Source organism: Ascidia mentula, chromosome 1 (genome assembly GCF_947561715.1).
Source record: "Ascidia mentula chromosome 1, kaAscMent1.1, whole genome shotgun sequence".
In the NCBI taxonomy this organism is placed as follows: Eukaryota; Metazoa; Chordata; class Ascidiacea; order Phlebobranchia; family Ascidiidae; genus Ascidia; species Ascidia mentula.
The window spans coordinates 1,647,941-1,673,467 of record NC_138566.1 but is presented as its reverse complement, the minus strand read 5'-3'; the positions used below and the strand labels follow the sequence as shown (position 1 = coordinate 1,673,467).

The following is a 25,527-nucleotide window of genomic DNA, read 5'->3' as shown; positions in this document are numbered from 1 at the left end:
TTGAAACGTTGTAAACGTGCAATGGTTGGAGACGATGAAACAAAACTTCCAACTACTAGAAGTATGTGTGTTGTAATTAATCCATTGTAAGAGTTAATAAATCAATTATTAGATTCCAGTCGGGATAATAAATACACGCGGAATTTTTATTATCTGGTTAAATAAATAGTTCACACTTTAAAAGAATTTTAAAGGAACTATGAAATCATTTAATTTTAAAATCGCAAAGTTGAAAACAGCAACTTTTAATAAGGCACTGATGTAGCCGGTACGAAACTTAATGAAATCAGTGCAGAAACAATAAAGAAAAGTCTGTAACAGCAATGATAGAAATCAATCAAATGAAAAAAACATTTTTACATAACACGGAAAATGGAAAAGTGGCAAAGAAACACAAGCGTAGGCAAAAAAGACATTTAGGCAATTACAAATACACAAGCTGCCTCATTTATGTGATGCTTGCACTAGACACAATTGCTTGACCTCGTTTGTGCTTCAAGGTCATGGCTCACGTGGTAGAAGGGCAACTTGTGACCTTTTGAAGTTTCGAACTTTTTCTGCTTTTCTCAAGGTTTAATAATTGCTTCACTTGTAGTTGCAATTCCTGTTGCCTGAAATAAATAAATTTAGTTACAGGGCGAATCAAACTTTCAGCGGGATCTGCGCATGAACAACATCTTCTATGATATAGGAACCACGGCCATTTGAAATAAAATATGCCGATGCAAAGAAGTGTTTTGTGAGATTAAAGGTGGGACTAAGGCTTTGCGGCAGAAATTCTTCAGTTTTGAAGCAAATCCTATCAATCTTTACGATTTGTTGTGAATTAAATCAAGTTCTTTCAACGCAAACGTTTGATCCAGAAGAATCGGTTTAAAGTCATTGTTGTGTGGATTCGAATCCTAACCAACTTACTGCTCAACGATCATTTTCATGAGATGTTCGTCTTTGTCTTCTTCTTCCTTCTTCTTCATCATCTTCTGGAGGACATGTTGTTCGAACGTGTAAAGTTCCGTCTCCTGTTCCTCACTCACCTTCTTCCCTGAAACGAAGATGAGGATGATATTCTCACAAACTTGAGGTTGACATGATCACAAAATTCATATTATTGGATCCATGCTTGTGTATTTTATCTTCGTTTGTCAATAAACAACTTACTGAAGGCATTGAACCCAACCGGTCCGTTTCTACAAATGTTGATGAACCTGGCGATGTCTTCTAGAATAACAAAAGGAGCGGGAAGCCAAGGTCTGTCACAAAACTCTTCAACAACATCAAATCTGTGGTAACTCCAGAATATTCCGGCGCGGTCTTCAATCGTTTGGAATGTGTAACTATAGAAATCATAAACTTACATCTACACGACATGCAAATCACTCATTTCACTTGACCTTGTTCACGGAGTTTAAACAAATTCGACAAAATAACCCAAGATCAATGCTTTTAGTAATGTTCCAGGCAGTAGACACAAATACTTTTAACCACACAAGAGTACGAACCTGAACATGGCGATGAGTAGATTGAGCATAAGAATGTTCGAGAATAACATGTAGAAGCAAGTTGTTACATCGCCACTAGTATGCTGTGTGTGTGTTTTCTATGATTGTGATTGTTTGACGTCATCTCAATGTGCCGTTGTTGCGTCACACGAACATTTGTCTTAGTGGAACACTGCTGCCTGCCACTGCTGTTGACTTGTTATTGTCTACCAGTGCTGCTGACCTATTGTAAATGTATTTTCTATTTGAATAGCCTATTGCATAAAGATAATTTAAGTGCCATTGTTTTCCGCTGACTGGTTGATCTGAAACTTCCCGAAATTTGTGACTCTGGTGCTATAATAATTCGGTAAGCAGAATTTGCTTATTTCTGTGTGTTTGTTTTTGGTCGCTAATTCTACAAATGTTTATGTAGAAAGCGCAGCTCCGTCAGAATAAAGTGGATTTGTTCGTTTTCTTGGAACAGGGTTGCGCGTTACGACTATTGTAGAAAACCCCCTGTCACACTGTCCGGGCGCAGGAGTCACGCCCACCCGCACTGCCAAGGGCAGCGTAACACAAGTCAACAAAGCCGATACTATCCCGTAACCTGTGGAATTAACAGGAAACTTAAAACAAACTCCATTTTGGAAATTAGCCCACATTGACGGTTTGCAATTTGATATGCCACAGATCGAGGCATAATGGGCACTAGCGCCCCCTGGGGACCGTTTGCAATTTGAATTAGATTCCAAGAAAAAAATTAGCAGTTCAACATTTTGTGCTCACTGCAGTTATGATATCAGGTTATTTCCTATGCACTTTGAGGATGATTTAAAGTTGATTAAACTTGCGTTGTTGCGTCATAGCTGCCGATTGCAAGAGGGATTTTAGATTACCAAGCTCTTCACGGAGTGCAGAAAATAGTTTGAGATACACTTAATGATTAAGACACTTACTGTTTTGTGCAACAGTCGCATTTCCAAGCTCGTCTCCATAAAGTTGCCAGTAAGGAACCCTGATAATGTTGTTGTAGACACTCAAGAGGAAAGTGTCAACCGATGTAATGTTTAATGTGTTCGTGTAACTAGAAAGTAAATGGACTTGTTTGAAATAATAACTTCCAGTTAACGTGCAGTTGGTTAACCAGCAGTTGGTTAACGCGCAGTTTGTTAACGCGTACAAACTGACTGCTTACGTTTTTGTCGGGTTTGGATAATTGTTGACGGAAAGAAGAATGACGCCATAACTGAGAAATATCAAACCTATAATGGAAAGGAAAATCACCAAATCCTTCAACTGTGGACAAAATATTGAGTTGACAATCAAACAAACACACCTTAACTGCCTTTGTGCATTTCATAAAACTTACGTCTGATAAACGAAGTTAAAAATATATAAACAGGAAAATGACATGAATTATGTGAGCTGCAGACAGATGGCCACTATTTCGACCTGTCAGGTCTCATCAGTGCAGCTTGATGTGATTGTGGACAATCTTGCCGTCCAAACTTTAAACCAAGCTGCACTAATGTGACCTGACAGGTCGAAACAGTAGGCATATGTCTACAGCTAACACAAGATAAAAATATCCAACTCACCATTCTCCTCATCATGTACACTTTGGGCCCGAAGTATTTGAACACGAGGTAGACTTGGAAACACCTCATGTACATCGCCAACAAAGCAATATACAGGAATATTTTACCCGCGTACCATAAGTTGTCGCCGAACGCTGAGGACCACTTTATTCCCTGGACTGGAGACAATACTGAGGTTATATGGCACACAACAATGTAATAATTTTTTAATACAAACCACTCCTTTATTGGTGGTTTGAGAATTATTGAGGAACAAAACTTCTACCATGTAAATTTTACATCAGCTATATGGGCAATATTGTTCACATTAAAGATTCACAAATCCGGTTAAACTTTTTCGACAAAGTAAATTGTAATGGAGTGGGTTTTCTCCATTGTGTTTGTTAAATTGTCCACTGGACTTTCAGATCAGTAACTTAAAAGGCAAAGCCTTCTTGTCGAAACCTAAACATGTGTATTTAACGCTTCCCATCCAATAGAAGCATGTTGAAATATGAGTATAAGTTTGTGGAAAAGTCTACGGTGTATAGGAAAGCACCTGATGCAGTCTAATGACAAATCCCAAGGAAGGGTAACTAGATGCTCACTGTACGATAAAAAGTTTAAAGGCATCGCCGATACAGCTCTATAATAGGTGTGTTTTCATATGTCGGACCAGCGATTTGAATAACACGACTTAATAATGTATAAATTATAGCAATATAGGAAAAGATACCTTGGCTATGTTTGAGTATTGGTGTAAATGTTAATAGTAAATGCAGCCAACTTAGTTCAAACCTGAGGTAATCAGCCAGAAAACGAGGTTATTATTTATTTGGAATCGAACCGAATATCGATACCGAATCCTACATTTAATTTGTTTCACCAAACTTCTTACAAGGGCACTTGGAATTGAACATTGCTATTAGAATATATGCACGAAACTGGAATTGTACGAAACAAACATTGGGAAAATAATTTCACAAATAACGGCATTAGAATAGAATTGTGTCGCTGCAGAGAAAATACAAACGGTGCGTGTGATTTTGTATCAAGACAAAAGTACACATTACGTATGAAATCGCTCCAGTCTTCATGATATAAACTGAGCGAACACGACTCAAACGATCTTTCTGTAAGATGAATTGGCAGCAGAGCCAGAATGCATTCAGTAAGAAACAAACAAGCAAACACACACGTGACAAGGCAGGGGCAGAAAAGACACAAACTCACAAATCGCCGTTAACTCACAGTAAATTATTCGTCACTTATAATATGAAGAGGAAGTAATTGGAAAAAAAATTATAACTGAGTATTGAGGGAAAAAAAACAATTCTATCATCCAGTGTTTGAACAATGTCATAATTTTATGGTTGCAGGGAATCAAGTAAGGATTGAATTGGAAAACAACAAATAGAATATTGGAATTATTTCGTGGATAATTACTATTTCCATATCACAAAAGACACTCGCACACAAATACATAATTACGTTTTTTTTTAAATCTACCACTCAGAAAGTGCTGTTAAAGGAGAAACAATTGATAAAGACGATATTTTGGAAAAAAACATTTATTCCGATAATCAAACTCAGTTAAATAATAACTACACCCAAATATGGAAACATATTAAACAGCAACAACAGTCGCATAATCAACTGGTTTCTCAAGATCAAAAGCATGTTTCCAAACATCTGAGGTTGGATCGTAAACTTCAACTGATGTCATTCTATAAAACAAACATGATACAGTTTCATGAATCAGGAACACAACAAACACAGGTAAGTTTTTCTACAACATTTTTCACTAAAATTAAATTTTATAAGTTAACAAAAACAAACCAACGTTCACCCGCAGACCCCTACACCACTAAACCAGACCACACATACAACCTTGTATAATACAAAGTGTTTTAAGTTTAAATTTAACAAACATTTTATGATTGTTGTTTATCAAGTATATCATCGTATATCCCACTTGTCCCAGTTTCTCAACATTTACATTTTCACATAAAACGGGAAACAGTAGAGTATAGTGACGTCATAATAGCAATTCTTACCTTCCACCCACAACATAAATCCTCCCATCAATAACACAAGCAGAGTGACGGTGACGAGTATTTAGGAGAGGAGAAACATATTTCCATTTGTTGACTCTAGGTTCGTATTCTTCAACTGTTTGCAGGGAGCCACGACCCCAACCTCCTGTCAGATTTAAAGTAAAACTTTTTATTGTTTTTAGGTTAATACTTTATAGTTATATCTACCAGTTTTTATGTTTAGGATTCTTTTCAGGAAACTCCATTATGTTTATCACGTGATACATTTACCGGTGACGAATATGAATTTGCATTTTATAAAATTTACATAAAAACCACTTACTGTTAATTTTATTGTTTAACTTTTCATCACTAACCAATTGCATAGATCTTCCCTTTAATTTCTTCACATGCTAAATAATATCTTGCTTCATTGAGAGAAGCGATTCCTGTGGAGGTTCCAACACGAATATCGCGGAATTCACATGATTGTAAGAGTTGTCCGCCATCATATCCGCCCACAGAAAACAAAACATCTGAAGAAATTTTTAAATCGGTTGAGTTAATATTTATTGTGACGTCATATTACGATTATGTTGTAATGTTACGTAACAAGCAATGAGGTAAGCACTGCGTTTAACGTACAAATAAGCGATCAGCTTTCAATCGAGGTTTTAATTGAAATAATCAATATTAAAGTTAAAATTCATGTCATAAAGAACTACAAAATAAAGATGGAATATTTCCTGCATTTCTGGTAAGTTCGAGGTCGGCGTTTCACAACATTTTTATGTCCAAGAGTGAATATTGTTGGGTTAAATAGCGTGGATTTACTGATTACTTTAATTTATGGTTTCCAGTTAATTATGTTGTTGTTTTAGATGCATGCCAATTATTTAGACCTGAATCCAGTAATGAGAATAATCTTCACACAAATGAACCCAGACATATTATTACTGTCAATTGGACACATTCCATGTCCATATCTTGGTTGTAACATGTCGAAACCACATCTCCATCTGTCTTCTTGTACAGAATAACACAAAGTTGATGAAAATGCTCCATGCTTTCCTTGACCACCCGTGAGATACAAGTAATCTAAATTTGTTTGTAATTAGTGAAAACAAGGTTGTCCAGAAAAGTTATAATTGTTGATAAACATTTAAATATTCACCAAATATTCACCATATGTTTCTGAACACTTAGTTGAACAATTTTGTGTTCAAAAATTGGTAACTTGTCAGTAAAGTGTCAGTAACAATATTAAAAGTACAAAAAGATTTTGCTGACGCAGTCGTGGCAGAATCCACAATTTTTCTCTGTGGTATTACTAACAAAAGTTATGGTGAGCAACAAGAATGAGTTGGTTGAGAGATGAGAAGATAGTCATAAACCACACAAAGACACACTAGTATAGGGTGGAAATAAATATTAACAAAACCCTTTGTCTGTCACCGTGTTACTTGTTATTGCTATGGCAATTTGTGAGGGGGGCTTCCCCAATCATTTATTCCTGGAACAGCCTCTGGTTTAGTAATCAACAATTTCAGAAATAACCACACCAACCTCCAACAACAGCAGATGCAGCACAACGTCGACCTTCCGATAAATCAGCAATTTTTACCCAGTTTTTACGTTCCTCCAAATTCAACATCTCACAACTCTGTGTTGGACCATCTCCACCCATTACATAAACATTTTCACCAAATTTAACTGAAGTTGAGTTCACTCTGTCTGTGATCATTTTCTTAACAAGATTTGATGACAATAAACCAAAACAGCAAGGCAAAGTGATTTACATGTTTCACTAAATAATAGAAAGTCTCTATCTAAAAACTAGTAACATATTTTGTTGAGTCAATGGCACTGACACTAAACCAGGGCATGTTGCATAATTTTTCTTGCATTAAATCCTGAATGTTAATGGACATTTGCTGTCTTGGTAACTTTAGTTCAAATTTACATTTACTTGAACATACAAAAACCATGTGTATTTATGGGAAAATATGTTAAATAAGCAAAACCATTTAACAGAAAGCAATGTACATACTGGGTAATGTTCATGTTGTTTTGTGGTAACATTCCATTTCACACAATTTCGTTTTGATTTATTGCCACCAATGAGAAGAAATCCTGACAAATCTGCAACATAAACATTAGTTATGGTTTTTGTTTGTGTAAAATAAATAATTATGGTGATAACAATGGAAATATATTTTCCATTTAGGTGAGGTTGTTGCTTTGTTAATTAATCTTTTTAAATAGCATTAATATGTTTGTTGCACAAGCTTCAGTTAAGTTTTTGATTACATTTATGGAACTAACAAACTTATTGGGACACTGCCTTTGACAACATTATTTCTAAATACATTTTTGATTAAGCACATCTTTCTATATTGGTCAGTTTAGATTTAGCTTAAGATCTTTAATTAATCTCAACCTACAGAAAAGTATTCCTAACATCAGACCTTTTTGGACAGAAGTTGCTTTTCCACTTGTTCCTGGCTTTTCAGTGTTTGTTGATAAAGCATCCATGACTGCAATGGCACAATCCATGTTACCTCTTACTAGAGGCTGAAAGGAATAAAACCTCTAAACCCATTATATTTATACTAACTCTAAACAATTTACTTCATTTCTAACTGTAGTTGTTATAAAGTCGTTGGAAATAGATGAAAGATCAAGTTGTGAGAAAAGATTCACAAACAAATCCTCTCGATGGGAAGGATTGTAATTGACCCATCGAACCATTCCAGTAAAAACAGCTTCTTCCATCTACATTCAACAAACGATATGTTATGAAAAGGCAAGCTACCATGAAAAGCTTAATAATATGATATGTCTGCACCAAACTGTAAATTTAAACCTAAGAACATGAACAGAAACTTAAAATGTCATAAAAAAATCACTTCCAAAATTACTTAAAACAAATATGTTTCAGAAAAAAACTTGCATTATTGTTTTGATATTAGGTTGTTGAAAAACATGCAGATAAGAAACCCCTGGATCAAAACCTAGGTTTATTGCAAATATCACATCACTGCATGTCATGAAATGAACTCAGATATGCAGAAAAGTTCACTGACATTTGTAAAGTTACATTTGTGACTAAATAAGAACAAACAACATCCAGAACTAAAAGCTGTGGGTGGGAAACTGACCCAACTTCAAAACCCGCCAACTTGCGTAGATAAACAAATAAATTATAAATTCAGGAAAAAAAAACAAAGAAAATGAATCATAAAATACCCCTTTGTTTTTCTGTTTGATGATTGCAGACATATCACCAACATCAAGTTGCATGAAATCATCATGTTGTACAACTGTTGCAATGTTATCAACAATCATTTGGTTTGTTTTCTTTTCCACATCAGCAAGATTGTATCGAGTAGCATAAGCTCTTAGCTTCAAACAGTTGTCGGTTGAAATCATTTTAAGGATGACTCGACAACAAAATGACTTCAATTCTGAAAGTGTGAATAAAACAAAATTCAACCGCCTCTAATTCAGAAGTAATATCTGTTCTCACTTCTCCATTGATTACAAATAATTTGTTCTGTCCCTGGTTTATTGGAAAAAGTAACACACAGTACAAAGATATTAATATCTCTCCAACAAAGTGACAGTAGTCAAACACAAAAATATTAACCTAAAATGTGCAAAATTATCGTGGTTGACAAATAAAATGATACACAAGTAGAACATATATATTGAAATATTCATTCTTGACACAATAACACCAGTGAAGATTAAAACTTGCATACCTTCCATCTGTGTATAATCAGCATCTTCCAACACTTCCAACACATTTTTCTCTGTTACTTCAATATCACCAGTGTAAATATAATCCAATACACTTTCCAGTCTTTTTGGTGGAATATTGTCAACCTTGATAAAATCTGAGTATTTCTCGCACATCTATAATTAAAACAAAGTTAATCAATCACAACACACACAATCTGGTCTAAAGAACTGAGAAAAACTTACAACTTTGCTGGTGAAGGAATATGGCATGTGATTTAAATATAATAACATACATCAGTCCTGTTCAAATAAAAACATCACAAGGGCCATAGCAAAAAATAAATAAATCTAGTAAGTTGCATTCTAGCACAGTTACAAAAGTTAAACCAATGTAATTGTAGAGTAATAACAAAAACAGTCTTACCATCTTAACAATTTAAACCTTAACATTGTAACAACTTAAACAAATGATTATCAGATATGCAAACACTAGACTAAATTTTTGCAACTGAGCCAATTGTGACAAAACATGAGCTGGATGTCGGTATCGATCCATGCGGTATGGAGGCCTGGTGTGAACTAAAGGGATGAACAACTCTGGGTACGTATGTTTTCAAAAGACAGGTATAAAATATTATGGTTTGTTGCTCAATTGTTAAGATACTATACCACATGACCTATGAGTTTTGTCAACAAGCTAAATTAATTAAGTGAAGAGTTGTTGTTGTTGTTGTTGTGTAAATTAATTTTTTGTTTGATTGCAACAATGTATTTACGGCCAGGGCACAACTAAAAGACAAACACTCAGGTTTCATATTATTTTTACAAAACAAACACACTTACCTCAACACCAAGTAAAGCATTAAAATAATCTGACATAGAACAAACAACAGCATCATGAATTGAATAATTTTCTCCATCGGAACAAAGTGTTCTGTTGCAAAATCGTTTTGTTTCTTTTCTGTCACTAAAATATCAATAGTTTAACTTCAGTAAATCTCCATAAATTAAACTTACTTGTTTAAAAAATTCATCACTTTCTGATGATGCAAGTTTATTTCTTCTTGTGTTCGCTTCATGATGAGGACAAAAAGTTAAACTGACAGTCAATGAAATACCGGGTCTAGTGTACAACCCTAAATGTTTGGTTGCAACTTCTTTTTATTTTTTGCTGCATTTCCGAGAACGAAACTAATGTCACACCGGAGGGAAACCACCCAATCGCACGCTTGAGTGATCAGCAAGTAATAATTATTTTTTTTCAGTTAAATTAATTCAAAATTTATTTTAACCATCAAACATTGAGTAACACATAAATTTTCAAACAAGCCGATGCCTTTTAATTATTCAAGCATTGTACGAGAACTATTTCATTGTGTGATCGGTTTTTAAAAATATTTGGCCTTGGTCTATTTATAGCTTTTACAGATATATATGTATACGTATGTGGAGTTTGTTCAACTAGAACAGTACATCCCAACCAGTGGGTCGCATTTCTAAATGCTACAGTTTTCTATTAGATCACGAAATTGTTGCATGTCATTCGTTTGGTCATATCTCATTGTGGGTAGCACAATAAAACTTGCATTAAAAGTGGGTCGCGAACTGAAAAAGGTTGGGAAGCACTGCAATAGAATGTGATGTATCATCTCCCAAATTTTGCCGTCAAGTTCCGAACTTTGCTGTAAGAACGTCAAAGCATCAACAGCACAAATTTCGCAACACAGAACACCACAAATATTAAAAGACAAAATATAGTTAAGTTGGGAACGTTTATAGTAGGGTGTAAGAAAGACTGTAAATATGCAACACAATCCAAACAATCCGGCGACATCGCCTGAAGAATTCAAGTTCATTCGTTTACGGAAGAAGTACTGACGAGACCGTTAAAAAAAGATGGCAGTGAGGAAGTGAAGAAGCAAGAAGGCAGTATTAGATAGCAAGTTGAACTTTTGGATTACGGAATAGTTCGGACTATCATCTGGGATATCCGGAACGTAGACGACACCACAAATCCGAGGTGAGAAGTGTTTCAAGCTGTCTTATAGTGTGGGCACACTAACTCTATGGCGAGTGCCACTGCCGGTACCTCGTATGCGGCCGTTGCCGCCACTAACATTGTTCACCCTGAAGACGACCCCTTCCGCATTGAGCGCGAAGGAGAAGTAGAAAGTAAATTCAACCCCGGGCTGAACCGGGGGAAACTATACAACCTACTAAAAAGGCTGAACTATCCCATAAGCAACTTGAACAGGCTCGTCCTATACTCCCTAACGGTAGAATCATATTTTACACTACGAGTGACGCCCAGGCTAAAATACTTGCAAAACTGCTCACAGACTCCTCGTCGGCGGTCTACGCTAACGCGTGGTCCAACGACGAGGAGCGAGTAGTCCTCAGCTACGTACCCCCCAAGGTCAAACAACAGCCGATACAGACACTGCTGAGCAACTATGCGCCGCTGTCTCGCGGCTGGCGACTCTATGACAAGTTCAAAATCAGTAATGGAAAGAGAGGTTTCATACTAAAAAGGTCAGTCGTATAACATAACCCTATCCCAAGAAAGCTGAAACTCGGTAAACATCTAGTCTCGGCTTACCATAAGTCACAGCCACCTCACTGCGACCACTGTAAGGAGGACGGCCACAACAAGGCTGAATGCCACATCTTGGCACAAAAGAAGAAAAACAGACAAACTACCAAGAACAAAGAGAAAGAGCCAGTCGAGGAGGACCCTAAATCCACAGCAGAAGAAGAAGAAGCAGAAGAAGAAGATACATCCTCATCTGAAGAAGGTACTTCCCACACCACCTTCACTACCACCACTACTACCACCGCTGAATAACCTTCCCATACAACGCCAACAAGAAATATACCAGCTCCTATCTACCCCCATGCATCACCAATATACATCCCCTCACCAAGACGCAGACGACATGAAAGCCAACCACCGGTCACTCAAGAATCCCAACACATCGACCCAAATCTTCTCCCACCAACAATTAGATACTCCACCAACCAATCCGAAATTCCATCAACTTCAACACCGGTTAAACCAACAAAAACAACAACATCAACACGAAAGAATAAAAGAAAGAAAAGCCCCTCACCGAAAAAACAATATACAAATAATGTCGTGTATTTTTTCCTACCGATGAACATCTATACACATGCAAGTGCAAGGCAATCCACAGAAATTGTCCCTGCTCTGCCACAACCACATCTATGAATTTAGTTTCAGGTGGAATTATTTCCAAAACGTCCATGTCATTGTCACAATTTACATCGCGAAATCTCCATAAAGAACATAATGGAACATATTTGCAAACAACATCTCTTATAACATAAGCACCAGGACCTTGGAAATGTGTCGGTGCAAGGACCTATTTTGTAAGAATGAGGATAGGACCAAGCCTTTCCATGAAAATTCCTCAGTTCCATATGCGTGTCCATGTACTCGCATGGGTCGTGATGGGCTAAGCACGAGTCTGTCCATGACATATGCCATGTTCATGGGTCCCTATACTTACATGACATACGACATTGCTATTGTTTTGGTTCCTGCTTGTCAATTAAATTATAATAAGTTGCAGGAAATGCCAACGCTGTCGTTTTGATAACTTCCAAGAAAAACAGGAAGGTTTCGTCTGTTTGCGAATGGTTTGCTTTAAACTACGTAGGATTTAAAATATCAAGCTCAGCAAAAACCTCAGTATCAATAAGTTGACGTCCCGTTGGTTTTACAGCTAGTGTGGAAGATGAATGTTTAAAAGTTTTTGATTTTTACTAAAATCTAATTAGTCTATTTCAAGTCATAATCTAACGATTGGTATTTTAGTAAAACTTCAATATTCAATCACCACTTGTAAAGAGAAGAAAATGAAACGTTTATTATCGTGTCTGCTGGTTGCTGTTCTACTTATCGGTGTGGAAGGTAAGCAAACCTTACCTTAACTAAACCAATGGAAAAATAACTCGACCATTTTTATTGTCACAATAATGGTGGCTATAAGTTTTCTGTTTCTGAAAACGGGTTTCTTAGCTGGGGAATCACCGTGTTCATTACCTGACCACGTGGAAAGCTGAAACAAACGTGTTGAGAAAGCTTGTCTTGTAATGTTTCAACATATTATATTAGGTGGGAAACAAATAGTTTGCGTTGTAAGTTGTACTGCACACGCATGAAGTAGTACGATTGTCCTGCAAACATATTATCGGTTTTAAGAAGTATTCTTAGGTTTCAGGTTAAGCAAAAGCATTGTAATCACTCTTCTTGCAACATTTAACCATCTCAAGTTTTTGCAGGTTGTCGTTTTCCTCCAACGATCACTGGAGTTGATTTCTATCCGAAAAAATCCTACTATCTACCTTGTGATTTTGTGTCGTACTATTGTCCATGTACAGGAAGTACTCCGAATGGTCTAGCGTGGAATTTGTGTCGACCCCAGTGGTCATTGGTTGTTACCATCACCCACGTGCAATAATTGAAACGTTGTAAACGTGCAATGGTTGGAGACGATGAAATAAAATTTCCAACTACTGGAAGTTTGTGTGTTGTAATTAATCCATTGCCAGAGTTAATAAATCAATCATTAAATTCCAGTCAGGATAATAAATACACGCGGAATTTTTATTATCTGGTTAAATAAATAGTTCACACTTTAAAGTATTTCAAAGGAAAGCAGAATGTTGAAGGTATTACATCATTCAATTCCAAAATCGCAAAGTTGAAAACAGAAATTGTAATAAGGCACTGATGTAGCCGGTACGAAACTTAATGAAATCAGTGCAGAAACAATAAAGAAAAGTCTGTAACAGCAATGATGGAAATCAATCAAATGAAAAAAACATTTTTACATATCACGAAAAATGGAAAAATGGCAAAGAAATACAAGCGCAGGCAAATGGACATTTAGGCAATTACAAATACACAAGCTGCCTCATTTATGTGATGCTTGCACTAAACACGATTGCTTGACCTCGTTTGTGCTTCAAGGTCATCGCTCACGTGGTAATAGGGCAACTTGTGACCTTTTGAAGTTTCGAACTTTTTCTGCTTTTCTCAAGGTTTAATAATTGCTTCACTTGTAGTTGCAATTCCTGTTGCCTGAAATAAATACATTTAGTTACATGGCGAATCAAACTTTTAGTGGGATCGAAGCATAAACAACATCTCCTATGTCATAGGCACTTTAAGAGTCGGTTTAAAGTCATTGTTGTGTGGATTCGAATCCTAACCAACTTACTGCTCAACGATCATTGTCATGAGATGTTCGTCTTTGTCTTCTTCTTCCTTCTTCTTCATCATCTTCTGGAGGACATGTTGCTCGAACGTGTAAAGTTCCGTCTCCTGTTCCTCACTCACCTTCTTCCCTGAAACGAAGATGATGGGAAGATGAGGATGATATTCTCACAAACTTGAGGTTGACATGATCACAAAATTCATATTATTGACTCCATGCTTGTGTATTTTATATTCGTTTGTCAATAAAAAACTTACTGAAGGCACTGAACCCAACCGGTCCGTTTCTACAAATGTTGATGAACCTGGCGATGTCTTCTAGAATAACAAAAGGAGCGGGAAGCCAAGGTCTGTCACAAAACTCTTCAACAACATCGAATCTGTGGTTACTCCAGAATATTCCGGCGCGGTCTTCAATCGTTCGGAATGTGTAACTATAGAAATCATTCATTTCAATTGACCTTGTTCACAGAGTTTAAATAATTTCGACAAAATAACCCAAGATCAATGTTTTTTAGTAATGTTCCAGGCAGTAGACGCAAATACTTTTAACCACACAAGAGTACGAACCTGAACATTGCGGTGAGTAGATTGAGCATAAGAATGTTCGAGAAAAACATGTAGAAGCAAGTCAACAAAGCCGATACTATCCCGTAACCTATGGAATTAACAGAAACTTTAAACAAACTCCATTTTGGAAATTAGCCCACATTGACCGTTTGCAATTTGATATGCCACAAATCGAGGCATAATGGGCACTAGCGCCCCCTGGGGACCGTTTGCAATTTGAATTAGACTCCAATAAAAAAATTAGCAGTTCAACATTTTGTTCTTACTGCAGTTATGATATCAGGTTATTTCCTATGCACTTTGAGGATGATTTAAAATTTACAAAACTTACGTTGTTGTGTCATAATTGCCGATTGCAAGATGGCTTTCAGAATACCAAGCTCTTCACGGAGTACAGAAAAGAGTTTGAGATACACTTAATGATTAAGATACTTACTGTTTTGTGCAACAGTCGCATTTCCAAGCTCGTTTCTATAAAGTTGCAAGTAAGGAACCCTGAAAATGTTGTTGTTGACACTCAATGACGCCGTAACTGAGAAATATCAAACCCATAATGGAAAGGAAAATCACCAAATCCTTCAACTGTGGACAAAATATTGCGTTGACAATCAAACAAACACAACTTAACTGTTCTTGTGCATTTCATAAAACTTAAGTCTGATAAACGAAGTTAAAAATATATAAACAGGAAAATGATATGAATTATGTGAGCTGCAGACAGATGACTACTGTTTCTACCTGTCAGGTCTCATCAGTGCAGCTTGATGTGATTTTGGACGATCTTGCCGTCCAAACTTTAAACCAAGCTGCACTGATGTTACCTGCATGACAGGTCGAAACAGTGGCCATATGTCTGCTCACAGAAGTTAAAAATATCCGTTCCAACTCACCATTCTCCTCATCATGTACACGTTGGGACCGAAGTATTTGAACACGAGGTAGACTTGGAAACACCTGATGTACATTGCGAACAAAGCAATACACAGGAATATTTTACCCGCGTACCATAAGTTGTCGCCGAACGCTAAGGACCACATTACTCCCTTATCCTGTAAGTAAAGTAGTGGTTGTTTTTATCTTGAGTCACATACAGGAAGGTATTTTTTCACGTTTAAACGAATTTTGACATTATCAGACCTGTCTGGTAGGAGTCCGCACTTAAATAAACATTCCCTTCCACGAAGACCAAACTATTGATAAAATCAAATCTGTTTTATTTTTACAAGTTACAACGTATATGAACATGAAACATAAAATAGTTTGGGCACCGATAAAACCACAAGGGTTATCGAGTCAGGCGCCCATGTGAAGGTGATTTCCTCACGGAGAATCACAGTCTGCCACAGGATCACAGCTAGTTGCACTGGGAGGAGATCGATTGCAACCGACTGCTTTGGATGTTATATAGCGCGGAGTAACACTTGATAATTCACATGTGAAAACAAGATTCGCAAAAGGCACACATGCATTGAACATAATGCAAAACCTGACACATTGTAATAATGGGATTTGTAAATTCTTGGCAGAATCACATGGGAAACCGACAAAAAGAATAATTGCCATATTGCGGATATCTGCTTTTGTCACAAAATACACCGGTTTGCAAACACAAATACATGATTTCAAAATAATACAGAAAGCGTTGTAAAAGTAGAATTTTTTAAGTTGCATAAAACGATATTTTGCACAAAAACTTTCATTCGAGCATTTTTGCCAGTGATCAATCTCAGTTACATATCATCTACTCCTAAATATAGAAACATATTAAACAGCAACAATAGTTGCATCATGAACTGGTTTGTCAAGAACAAAAGCATGTGTCCAGACATCTGAGGTTGGATCGTAAACTTCAACTGATGTGAGTTGTTCAGATAAAGTTCTGAAGAAGTACAATGATGCGGGTTTTTTAACCCAGCTCCTATAAAACAAACATCATATAGTTTTCATGAATCAGACACATAAATAAGTGTTTTAAGTTTAATCTTAACAAACATTTTATGCGTGTTGTTAATCAAGTATAACATCGTATATCCCACTTGTCCCAGTTTCTCAACATTTACATTTTCACATAAAACGGGAAACAGTGGACTATAGTGACGTCATAATAGTAAATCTTACCCCAATCCACACACAACATAAATCCTCCCATCAATAACACAAGCAGAGTGATCGCAACGAGGCGTTAGGAGAGGAGAAACATATTTCCATTTGTTGACTCTAGGTTCGTATTCTTCAACTGTTCGCAGGGAGTCACCATTCCAACCTCCTGACAGATTTAAAGTAAAACTTTTTATTGTTTTTAGGTTAATACTTTATAGTTATATTTACCAGTTTTTATGTTTAAGATTCTTTTCAGGAAACTCCATTATATTTATCACGTGATACATTTACCGGTGACGAATATGAATATGTATTTTATAAAATTTTCTTCAAAAACCACTTACTGTTAATTTTATTGCTTAACTTTTCATCACTAACCAATTGCATAGATCTTCCCTTTAATTTCTTCACATGCTAAACCCCATCTTGCTTCATTGAGAGAAGCGATTCTTGTGGAGGTTCCAACACGAACATCACGGAATTCACATGATTGTAAGGATTGTCCGCCATCATTCCAACCGCCCACAGAATACAAAATATCTGAAGAAATTTCCAAATCGGTTGTGTTAATATTTATTGTGACGTCATATTACGATTATGTTGTAATGTTACGTAATAAGCAATGAGGTAAGATCTGCGTTTTTGACGTACAAATAAGCGACCAGTTTTAAATCAAGGTTTTAATTGAAATTAATCAATATTATGGTTGATATTCATGCAATAAAGAACTACAAAATATAGATGGAATATTTCCTGTATTTCTGGTGTGAGGTCGGCGTTTCACAACATTTTCATGTCCAAAAGTGAATATTGTTGGGGTAAATAGCGTGGATTTACTGATTACTTTAATTTATGGTTTCTGGTTAATTATGTTGTTGTTTCAGATGCATGCCAACTATTTGGGACCGAGTCCAGTCATGGGATTATTCCTTCTCATAAATGAAAAAAGATGTATTCTTACTGTCAATTGAACACATTCCATGCCCATATCTTGGTTGTAACATGTTGAAATTATTTCTCCATCTGTCTTCTTGTACAGAATAACACAAAGTTGATGAAAATGTTCCTTGGTTTCCATGACCCCCCGTGAGATACACGTCATCTAAATTTGTTTGTAATTAGTGAAAACAAGGTTATCCATAAAAGTTATAACTGTTGATAAACATCTAAATATTTACTATATGTTTGTAAAAACATAGTTGGACAACTTTCTGTTCAACAATTGGTAACTTGTCAGTAAAGTGTCAGTAATACTGTTAAAAGTACAAAAAAATCTCACTTATGAAGTCAGGGCAGAATTCACAAATTTTTTCTGGGGTAGTACTAACAAAAGTTATGGTGAGCAATAAGAATGAGTTGGTTGAGAGATGAGAAGATAGTCATAAACCACACAAAGACACACTAGTAATGAACGGAAATAAATATTAACAAAACACTTTGTCTGCCACTGAGTTACTTTTTTATTGCTATAAAAAATTTTGTGTGGGGGGCTTCCCCAATTCCTGGAACAGCCCCTGGTTTAGTAATCAACAATTTCAGAAATAACCACACCAACCTCCAACAACAGATGATGCAGCATAATCTCGACCTTCCAACAAATCAGCAATTTGCACCCAGTTTTTACGTTCCTCCAAATTCAACATCTCACAACTTTGTGCTCGACCTTTTCCACCCATTACATAAACATTTTCACCAAGTTTGACTGAAGTTGAGTTCACTCTGACTGTGATCATTTTCTAAATAAATTTTGATCATTTGGAAACAATGCATCAAGGCAAAGTGATTAAAATGTTTCACAAAATAAAAGTCTCTATTTTAAAACCAGTAACTCGAATAATAGAAAAAAACATGACATACTATGGAACATATTTTGTTAAGTCATTGGCATGTTCCACTAAACCAGGGCATGTTTGCATTATTATTTCATTTACAATCAAATCAACAAAAAATTATCAGTGTCCAAGTTTTGCAATAAATCCTGGCTGTTACTGGACTTTTGCTGTCTTGCTAATTTTAGTTAAAATTTGCAAAATATGCACAAAAAGCATGTATATTTTTGAGAAAGTATGTTAAAAAAGCAAATCTGTAAGCCAGCAAGCAATGTACATACTGGGTAATGTTCATGTTGTTTTGTGGTAACATTCCATTTCACACAATCTGGTTTTGAATTATCTCCACCAATGAGAAGAAATCCTGACAAATCTGCAACATAAACATTGCTTGTTTTGGTTTTGTTTGCTTAAAATATTTTTTTGGGGTAATAACAGTGGTAACATATTTTTTATGAGGGTAAAGTTGTTGCTTTGTTAATCAATCTTTTTGAATGGAGTTAGTATTTGTGTATAGCATTTACACAAGCTTCATTTAAGTATTTAATTACTTTGACACCAGTCTTACTCAATGCTTTTTTGGTGAAGCACATCTTTCTACATTGGTCAGTTTTGATTTATTTGTTTAATCTCAGCCCACAGAATTGTATCCCTAACTTGTTGGTAGTTGACTGTCCATGGATTCTGACCACATGTTTGCAATATTATTTGCCATGAGTAAATCTTAAGTGGGAAATTGAGTAGGGTTTAAAGTTAGTACAAATGCTACAAGGGTGGTTGTAGAATACAAGCCCTTTCTTAATCCCACCTTGCAGTTCTCCAACTGGTATTATAAGGTCGGTCAAGTTTAATATGCACTTTTATTGACAATTCAACAGTTTTGGAATCGTTTCCTAAAGTGAGATTTTAAAAAGTTTCGGACCGCACCTTATTCGAATAGAATATTATAAACACATACAGATTTGCGCTCTTTGCACCAGATATCTCAACATTATACCGGTGAAATGAGGGGAACATAATATAGTAGGTGTTTGTGACATCACAAGACAACCACAACAAAATCACTGTGGTCAGGGGGAAATAATTATTTCTTACTGGGGAGCATGTTGTCCATAACAGTGGTATAAATATGGTGGATAATGTGACAATATATAAAAAAATATCACACCTTTTTTGACAGAAGTTGCTTTTCCACTTGTTCCAGGTTTTTCAAAGTTCATTGATAAAGCATCCATGACTGCATTGCTGCATTCTATGTTACCTCTTACTAGAGGCTGAAAAGAATTAAACATTTAAACTAATTATAAGCGAATCAACTAAAACAATTTACTTCATTTCTTATTGTGGTTGCAAGAGACTGATTGGAAATAGATGAAAGATCAAGTTGTGAGAAAAGATTCACAAACAAATCCTCTCGATGGGAAGGATTGAAATTAACCCATCGAACCAGTCCAGTAAATACAGCTTCTTCCATCTGCATTCAACAACTAATTTGTGACAACAAGTTAAGTAACTGTTAAAATATATCATAAAAAGGTTACTAACATGATCTGATTGCATCAAATTGTAAATTAAAACAGAAAACACAAACAGAAAGTAAAAATGTGACGTAAAAAGTTTAATCACCACAAAAGCAACTTAAAACAAATACAAAAAGGTTGATATTATTGGTTTGATGTAAGTTTGTTAAAAAAACATGCAGTTAAGAACCCCTGGACTACAACCTACTAAAAATGTCTGTCGCAAAATATGATGTAAAAGTTACCAGTTCACTAATTCTTGTAAACAGTAAATGTTATGCAAAATACATGTTAAGTTTTAACTGCAGTTATTGCTGGAATTCACTTTGTTTTGTGTGAACACAAACAAACAACATTCAGAGCTGGTGGCTGTGGATGAGGAACTGTTGATGAGTTTACCCAAACTTTTATAGTCGAAATTTAATTTACCTTAACTTTCAAACAAAAAGTCTTGACGATTTTCTTCCACAATGCAAACAGAAAATACAAATTAATCATAATTACCCCATTGTTTCTCTGTTTGATAATTGCAGACATATCACCAACATCAAGTTGCATGAAATCATCATGTTGTACAACTGTTGCAATGTTATCAACAATCATTTGGTTTGTTTTCTTTTCCACATCAGTAAGATTGTATCGAGTAGCATAAGCTCTTAACTTCAAACAGTTGTCGGTTGAAGTCATTTTAAGGATGACTCGACAACAAAATGACTTCAACTCTGAAATTGTCAACAAAACAAAATTCAGCCACACCTAATTCAGAAGTGATATCTGTGCTCACTGCTCCATTGATTACAAATAATTTGTTTTGTCCCTGGTGTCAACGTGACAATAGTCAAACACAAAAATTTTAACCTAAAATATGCAAAATTGTCATGGTTTGCAAACAAATAAATACACATGTAGAACATATATATATATTGAAATAATCACTCTTAACACATTAACATCAGTAAAGATTAAAACTTGCATACCTTCCATCTGTGTATAATCAGCATCTTCCAACACTTCCAACACATTTTTCTCTGTTACTTCAATATCACCAGTGTAAATATAATCCAATACACTTTCCAGTCTTTTTGGTGGAATATTGTCAACCTTGATGAAATCTGAGTATTTCTCGCGCATCTATAAGAAAACAAAGTTAACCAATCACAACAAACACACACAATCCGGTCTAAAGAACTGACAAAATTCACAACCTTTCTGGTGCAGGAATATGGTATGTAATTTACATATAATAACATACATCAGTCCTGTTCAAATGAAAACATCACAAGGGCTATAGCAAAAATAAATCAATCTAGTAGGATGCATTCTAGCATAGTTGCAAAAGTTAAGCCAATGTAATTGTCGAGTAATAACAAAAACCACCTTAACATCTTAAAAATTTAAACCTTAATATTGTAACAACTCAAACAAATGCTTATCAGATATGCAAACACTAGACTAAGCTGTTGCAACTGAGCCAATTGTGTCAAAACATGAGCTGGATTTCGTGATGGAGCCATATGTTATGGAGGCCTGGTGTAAACTAAAGGGGGTGAACAACTCTGGGCTTGTATGTTCATAAAAGACAGGTATAAAATATTATGGTTTGTTGCTCAATTGTTGAGATATTATACCACATGACCTATGAGTTTTGTCACCAAACTAAATTACTTCAAAAAGTAAAGAGTTGTTGTTGTTGTGTAAATGACATTGTTTGCTTGATTGCAGCAATGTATTTACAGACAGGGGACAACTATATGACAAACACTAAGGTTTCATATTATTTCTACAAAACAAACACACTTACCTCAACACCAAGTAAAGCATTGAAATAATCTGACATAGAACAAACAACAGCATCATGTATTGAATAGTTTTCTCCTTGGGAACAAAGCGTTCTGTTGCAAAATCGTTTTGTTTCTTTTCTGTCACTAAAACATCAATAGTTTAACTTCAGTAAATCTGCATAAATTAAACTTACTTGTTTAAAAAATTCATCACTTTCTGGTGATGCAAGTTTATTTCTTCTTGTGTTCGCTTCATTATGAAGACAAAAAGTTAAACTGACAGTGAATGAAATACCGGGTCTAGTGTACAACCCTAAATTTTTGCTTACAAATACTTTTTATTTTTTGCAGCATTTCCGAGAACGAAACTAATGTCACACCGGAGGGGAACCACCCAATCGCACGCTTGAGTGATCAGAAAGTAATAATTATTTTTTTTCAGTTAAATTAATTCAAAATTTATTTTGACCATCAAACATTGAGAGACACATAAATTTTCAAACAAACTGATGCTTTTGATTATTTAAGCATTGTACGAGAACTATTTGGTTGTGTGATCGGTTTTTAAAAAATATTTGGCCTTGGTCTGTTTATAGCTTTTACAGATAAATATGTATACGTATGTGGAGTTTGTTCAACTAGAACAGTACATCCCAACCAGTGGGTCGCATTTCTAAATGCTACAGTTTTCTATTAGATCACGAAATTGTTGCATGTCATTCGTTTGGTCATATCTCATTGTGGGTCGCACAATAAAACTTGCATTAAAAGTGGGTCGCGAACTGAAAAAGGTTGGGAAGCAGTGCAATAGAATGTGATCTATCCTCTCCCAAATTTTGCCGCCAAGTTTCGAACTTTGCTGTAATGACGTCAAAGCAACAACAGCACAACTTACGCAACACAGAACAGCACAAATATTTAAAGATAAAATAGAGTTAAGTTGGGAACGTTTGCATTCGGGTTTAAGAAAGACTGTAAGTTTGCAACACAACCCAAACAATCCGGCGACATCGCCTGATGAATTCAAGAGGACATCGAACGGACCGTCATCTCCTACGTGCCTCCGTGGATGAGCCAGCAGACACTCACCTGAAAAAACATGCACCTGTAACATACGTCACAGAAACCAGTGTTTGTATTGCGTAATGTTTTGCGTGTGTAACATACGTCACAGAAACCAGTGCTTGTATTGCGTAATGTTTTGCGCGCAGCTTTGCACATGTACTGCATAATCCCATAATGTGACCCAAATGATTTAGCCATCGAATATTCTCGAGTAAAGTGATTCATTCAACATCCTGTTTACCACATAAAATGTCCTCCTATGCTTATGTCACATCACACCTATGTTCTTTGTTATATTACTTCAAGCGCCTCATGATATCACGTGACATTATTGACCAATCAGCTCTCATAATGGAGAGCGTAAAAAAACCCAGGTTAGACCGGTAAATTCATTCTAATTCTAATCCATTCTAATTCATTCTATTTGATTCTATTTGATTCTATTTGCTGGCATCCTAACAACGTTGTATTGAAAGTTGTAATGTACCGTCGTAATGAAGAAGATAACAGAAATGAATACAATTATTCGGGAAGAGATCTTGGTTTTGGGTGCTTTATAGAACGGGGCAGAAGCAGGTTTAACCATCAAAGAGACTCAATAACCGCTCAGGCCATCGAGACCTTGTTAAATATCTCTGAGACCCTTAGAGTTATTTACACACCAGTCACCAAGAACTGGAATATGCTTGACAAACGTAGAAAAGACGCAGGCAAACGAGCTTTCATGATGAAGACATCAACACTCCAGGAAAATCCAATCCCTAGAGAGGTATGGGTTGACAATGTAAAACTATCTGTTTTCTACCCAAGCCAACCAGCCCACTGCAACTACTGCAAGGAGCGTGGGCATGAAAAAGAAGACTGCCCACAGCTGCTGCTGCGCAAACAACAACAACAACAACGCCAGCAGGTGCAGCAACAACTGCAACAACAACAGCAGCCAACCCAACGCCAACCTGAAGAGCAGAAGGAGCAACCAGAGATCGAAAAAATCTTCGAAGAGGATAAAGATAAGATGGAAGTGGCAGAGGAGGAGGAAGAAGAAGAAGAATATCAGCAGGTCGATCCCGACACGCCCGACACGCCCGACACTACCGACACAACCGATACCACCAATAACACAACGTCAACAACATCAACAACGGGAGGAGTCCCTTCGGACTCGCTACCCACAAACAACACCGTTCCAGATGAGCAACCACCTCAAATTACTTCAACCAGCACGCCCAAGGCTCCAAAACGAAAGGAACGAAGGATTAACAACTACACCAGATGCTGCCGAGAGCGATACCCCAGTGAGGTTAGTCTGTACGAATGTATATGCAAAAAGACACACATTAGGTGCGAGTGTAACCGCTGGGCGCTCGAAAGCAGTTACGGGCCAACACAAGGTGCTCGGGCTGCCAAGTACTAAGAATAAAATGTTTATGCAATAAACTGTATCGTATTCAACATAATGAACAATTTACTTGTAACTGTGGGGTCCGCCCTCCGAATGACTTTAACCAGACTAGAATTTAATAACCCTTCAATAATCGCACACGTATAATGGAAACTTTAATAATAATGGAATTGTTAGTATGTTTTGTTGTGTTTACACCCTTTACTAAGTTAACCATACATAATGACGTCATTTTTAAAAATTTGTACCTTAAACGTAAATGGCATGGGCCTGGCCACCAAAAGGCAGGCCTTGTTCCATCTTTCCTCTTTAGCTTTTGACATGTATCTCCTCCAGGAGACTCACTCTTCACCCCAAACCGAATCCCTGTGGAAGTCCGAATGGACTTCCGGCCCTGCCCTCTTAAACTTGGCACCCTACGAAGGCTACGCCCAAGGGGGTGTCGCAGTTTTTCTCAATTCTCCAAACCTTCAAATTCCAAAATCTATTTCTGACTCTGCCGGCCGTATTATCGCGGTCGACATCTCAACCCGCACCCACACCCTCCATATTGTCAACATCTACGCCCCGTTGTAAACGTGCAATGGTTGGAGAAGATGAAACAAAACTTCCAACTACTAGAAGTATGTGTGTTGTAATTAATCCATTGTAAGAGTTAATAAATCAATTATTAGATTCCAGTCGGGATAATAAATACACGCGGAATTTTTATTATCTGGTTAAATAAATAGTTCACACTTTAAAGAATTTCAAAGGAAAGCAGAATGTTGAAGTTATGAAATCATTCAAAATCGCAAAGTTGAAAACAGAAATTGTTATAAGGCACGGTACGAAAAGAAATCAGTGCAGAAACAATAAAGAAAAGTCTGTAACAGCAATGATGGAAATCAATCAAATGAAAAAGAAACATTTTTACATAACACCGAAAATGGAAAAGTGGCAAAGAAACACAAGCGCAGGCTAAAAAGACATTGAGGCAATTACAAATACATAAGCTGCCTCATTTATGCTTGCACTGGACACGATTGCTTGACCTCGTTTGTGCTTCAAGGTCATCGCTCACGTGGTAATAGGGCAACTTGTGACCTTTTGAAGTTTCGAACTTTTTCTGCTTTTCTCAAGGTTTAATAATTGCTTCACTTGTAGTTGCAATTCCTGTTGCCTGAAATAAATACATTTA

The 25,527-nt window shown here is 36.3% G+C and overlaps 4 protein-coding genes and 1 pseudogene across 4 annotated transcripts; all 5 read right to left on the bottom strand.

Moving 5' to 3' along the window:
- Positions 1–508: 508 nt before the first annotated feature.
- Positions 509–3,347, bottom strand: LOC145917742 (transient receptor potential cation channel subfamily M member 2-like). The gene is made up of 9 exons (XM_083003015.1): positions 3,293–3,347; positions 3,080–3,237; positions 2,677–2,777; positions 2,438–2,565; positions 2,067–2,088; positions 1,500–1,574; positions 1,159–1,334; positions 916–1,042; positions 509–611 (listed from the first exon to the last, which is right to left on the bottom strand). Exons 1-9 carry the CDS (start codon positions 3,345–3,347, stop codon positions 509–511), a joined length of 945 nt encoding a protein of 314 aa, XP_082859141.1.
- A 540-nt stretch (positions 3,348–3,887) lies between these two features.
- Positions 3,888–6,835, bottom strand: LOC145917804 (kelch-like protein 35). Its single transcript, XM_083003089.1, has 5 exons — positions 6,661–6,835; positions 6,052–6,192; positions 5,472–5,630; positions 5,116–5,260; positions 3,888–4,785 (listed from the first exon to the last, which is right to left on the bottom strand). Exons 1-5 carry the CDS (start codon positions 6,779–6,781, stop codon positions 4,686–4,688), a joined length of 666 nt encoding a protein of 221 aa, XP_082859215.1. The 5' UTR covers positions 6,782–6,835; the 3' UTR covers positions 3,888–4,685.
- Positions 6,820–10,014, bottom strand: LOC145917741 (kelch-like protein 12). The gene is made up of 8 exons (XM_083003014.1): positions 9,856–10,014; positions 9,682–9,805; positions 8,859–9,012; positions 8,344–8,417; positions 7,726–7,869; positions 7,563–7,668; positions 7,145–7,236; positions 6,820–6,828 (listed from the first exon to the last, which is right to left on the bottom strand). Exons 1-8 carry the CDS (start codon positions 9,915–9,917, stop codon positions 6,820–6,822), a joined length of 765 nt encoding a protein of 254 aa, XP_082859140.1. The 5' UTR covers positions 9,918–10,014.
- A 3,828-nt stretch (positions 10,015–13,842) lies between these two features.
- Positions 13,843–15,687, bottom strand: LOC145917733 (transient receptor potential cation channel subfamily M member 2-like; annotated as a pseudogene).
- Positions 15,688–15,851: 164 nt separating this feature from the next.
- LOC145917796 (kelch-like protein 26) lies at positions 15,852–20,709 on the bottom strand. Its single transcript, XM_083003079.1, has 9 exons — positions 20,604–20,709; positions 19,910–20,053; positions 19,748–19,853; positions 18,861–18,952; positions 18,306–18,486; positions 17,712–17,852; positions 17,129–17,290; positions 16,769–16,916; positions 15,852–16,568 (listed from the first exon to the last, which is right to left on the bottom strand). Exons 1-9 carry the CDS (start codon positions 20,700–20,702, stop codon positions 16,415–16,417), a joined length of 1,227 nt encoding a protein of 408 aa, XP_082859205.1. The 5' UTR covers positions 20,703–20,709; the 3' UTR covers positions 15,852–16,414.
- Positions 20,710–25,527: the final 4,818 nt, after the last annotated feature.

Coding starts and splice junctions, on each gene's coding strand:
- LOC145917742 (XM_083003015.1), bottom strand. CDS start 3,347: ATGGTAGAAGTTTTGTTCCTCAATAATTCTCAAACCACCAATAAAGGA. Junction 3,238..3,292: donor CACCAATAAAGGAGTGGTTT/GTATTAAAAAAT, acceptor TATTGTCTCCAG/TCCAGGGAATAAAGTGGTCC. Junction 612..915: donor ATGAAAATGATCGTTGAGCA/GTAAGTTGGTTA, acceptor TATTTATTTCAG/GCAACAGGAATTGCAACTAC.
- LOC145917804 (XM_083003089.1), bottom strand. CDS start 6,781: ATGGGTGGAGATGGTCCAACACAGAGTTGTGAGATGTTGAATTTGGAG. Junction 5,261..5,471: donor AGGGAAGATCTATGCAATTG/GTTAGTGATGAA, acceptor TAAATCTGACAG/GAGGTTGGGGTCGTGGCTCC. Junction 4,786..5,115: donor ATTTATGTTGTGGGTGGAAG/GTAAGAATTGCT, acceptor TTTGTTTTATAG/AATGACATCAGTTGAAGTTT.
- LOC145917741 (XM_083003014.1), bottom strand. CDS start 9,917: ATGAAGCGAACACAAGAAGAAATAAACTTGCATCATCAGAAAGTGATG. Junction 9,013..9,681: donor ATGCTTTACTTGGTGTTGAG/GTAAGTGTGTTT, acceptor TTTTAATTATAG/ATGTGCGAGAAATACTCAGA. Junction 7,669..7,725: donor CAACTACAGTTAGAAATGAA/GTAAATTGTTTA, acceptor TATTCCTTTCAG/CCTCTAGTAAGAGGTAACAT.
- LOC145917796 (XM_083003079.1), bottom strand. CDS start 20,702: ATGATTGTTGATAACATTGCAACAGTTGTACAACATGATGATTTCATG. Junction 18,953..19,747: donor AGCAACTTCTGTCAAAAAAG/GTGTGATATTTT, acceptor TTTATGTTGCAG/ATTTGTCAGGATTTCTTCTC. Junction 17,853..18,305: donor TGCATCATCTGTTGTTGGAG/GTTGGTGTGGTT, acceptor AAACAAATTTAG/ATGACGTGTATCTCACGGGG.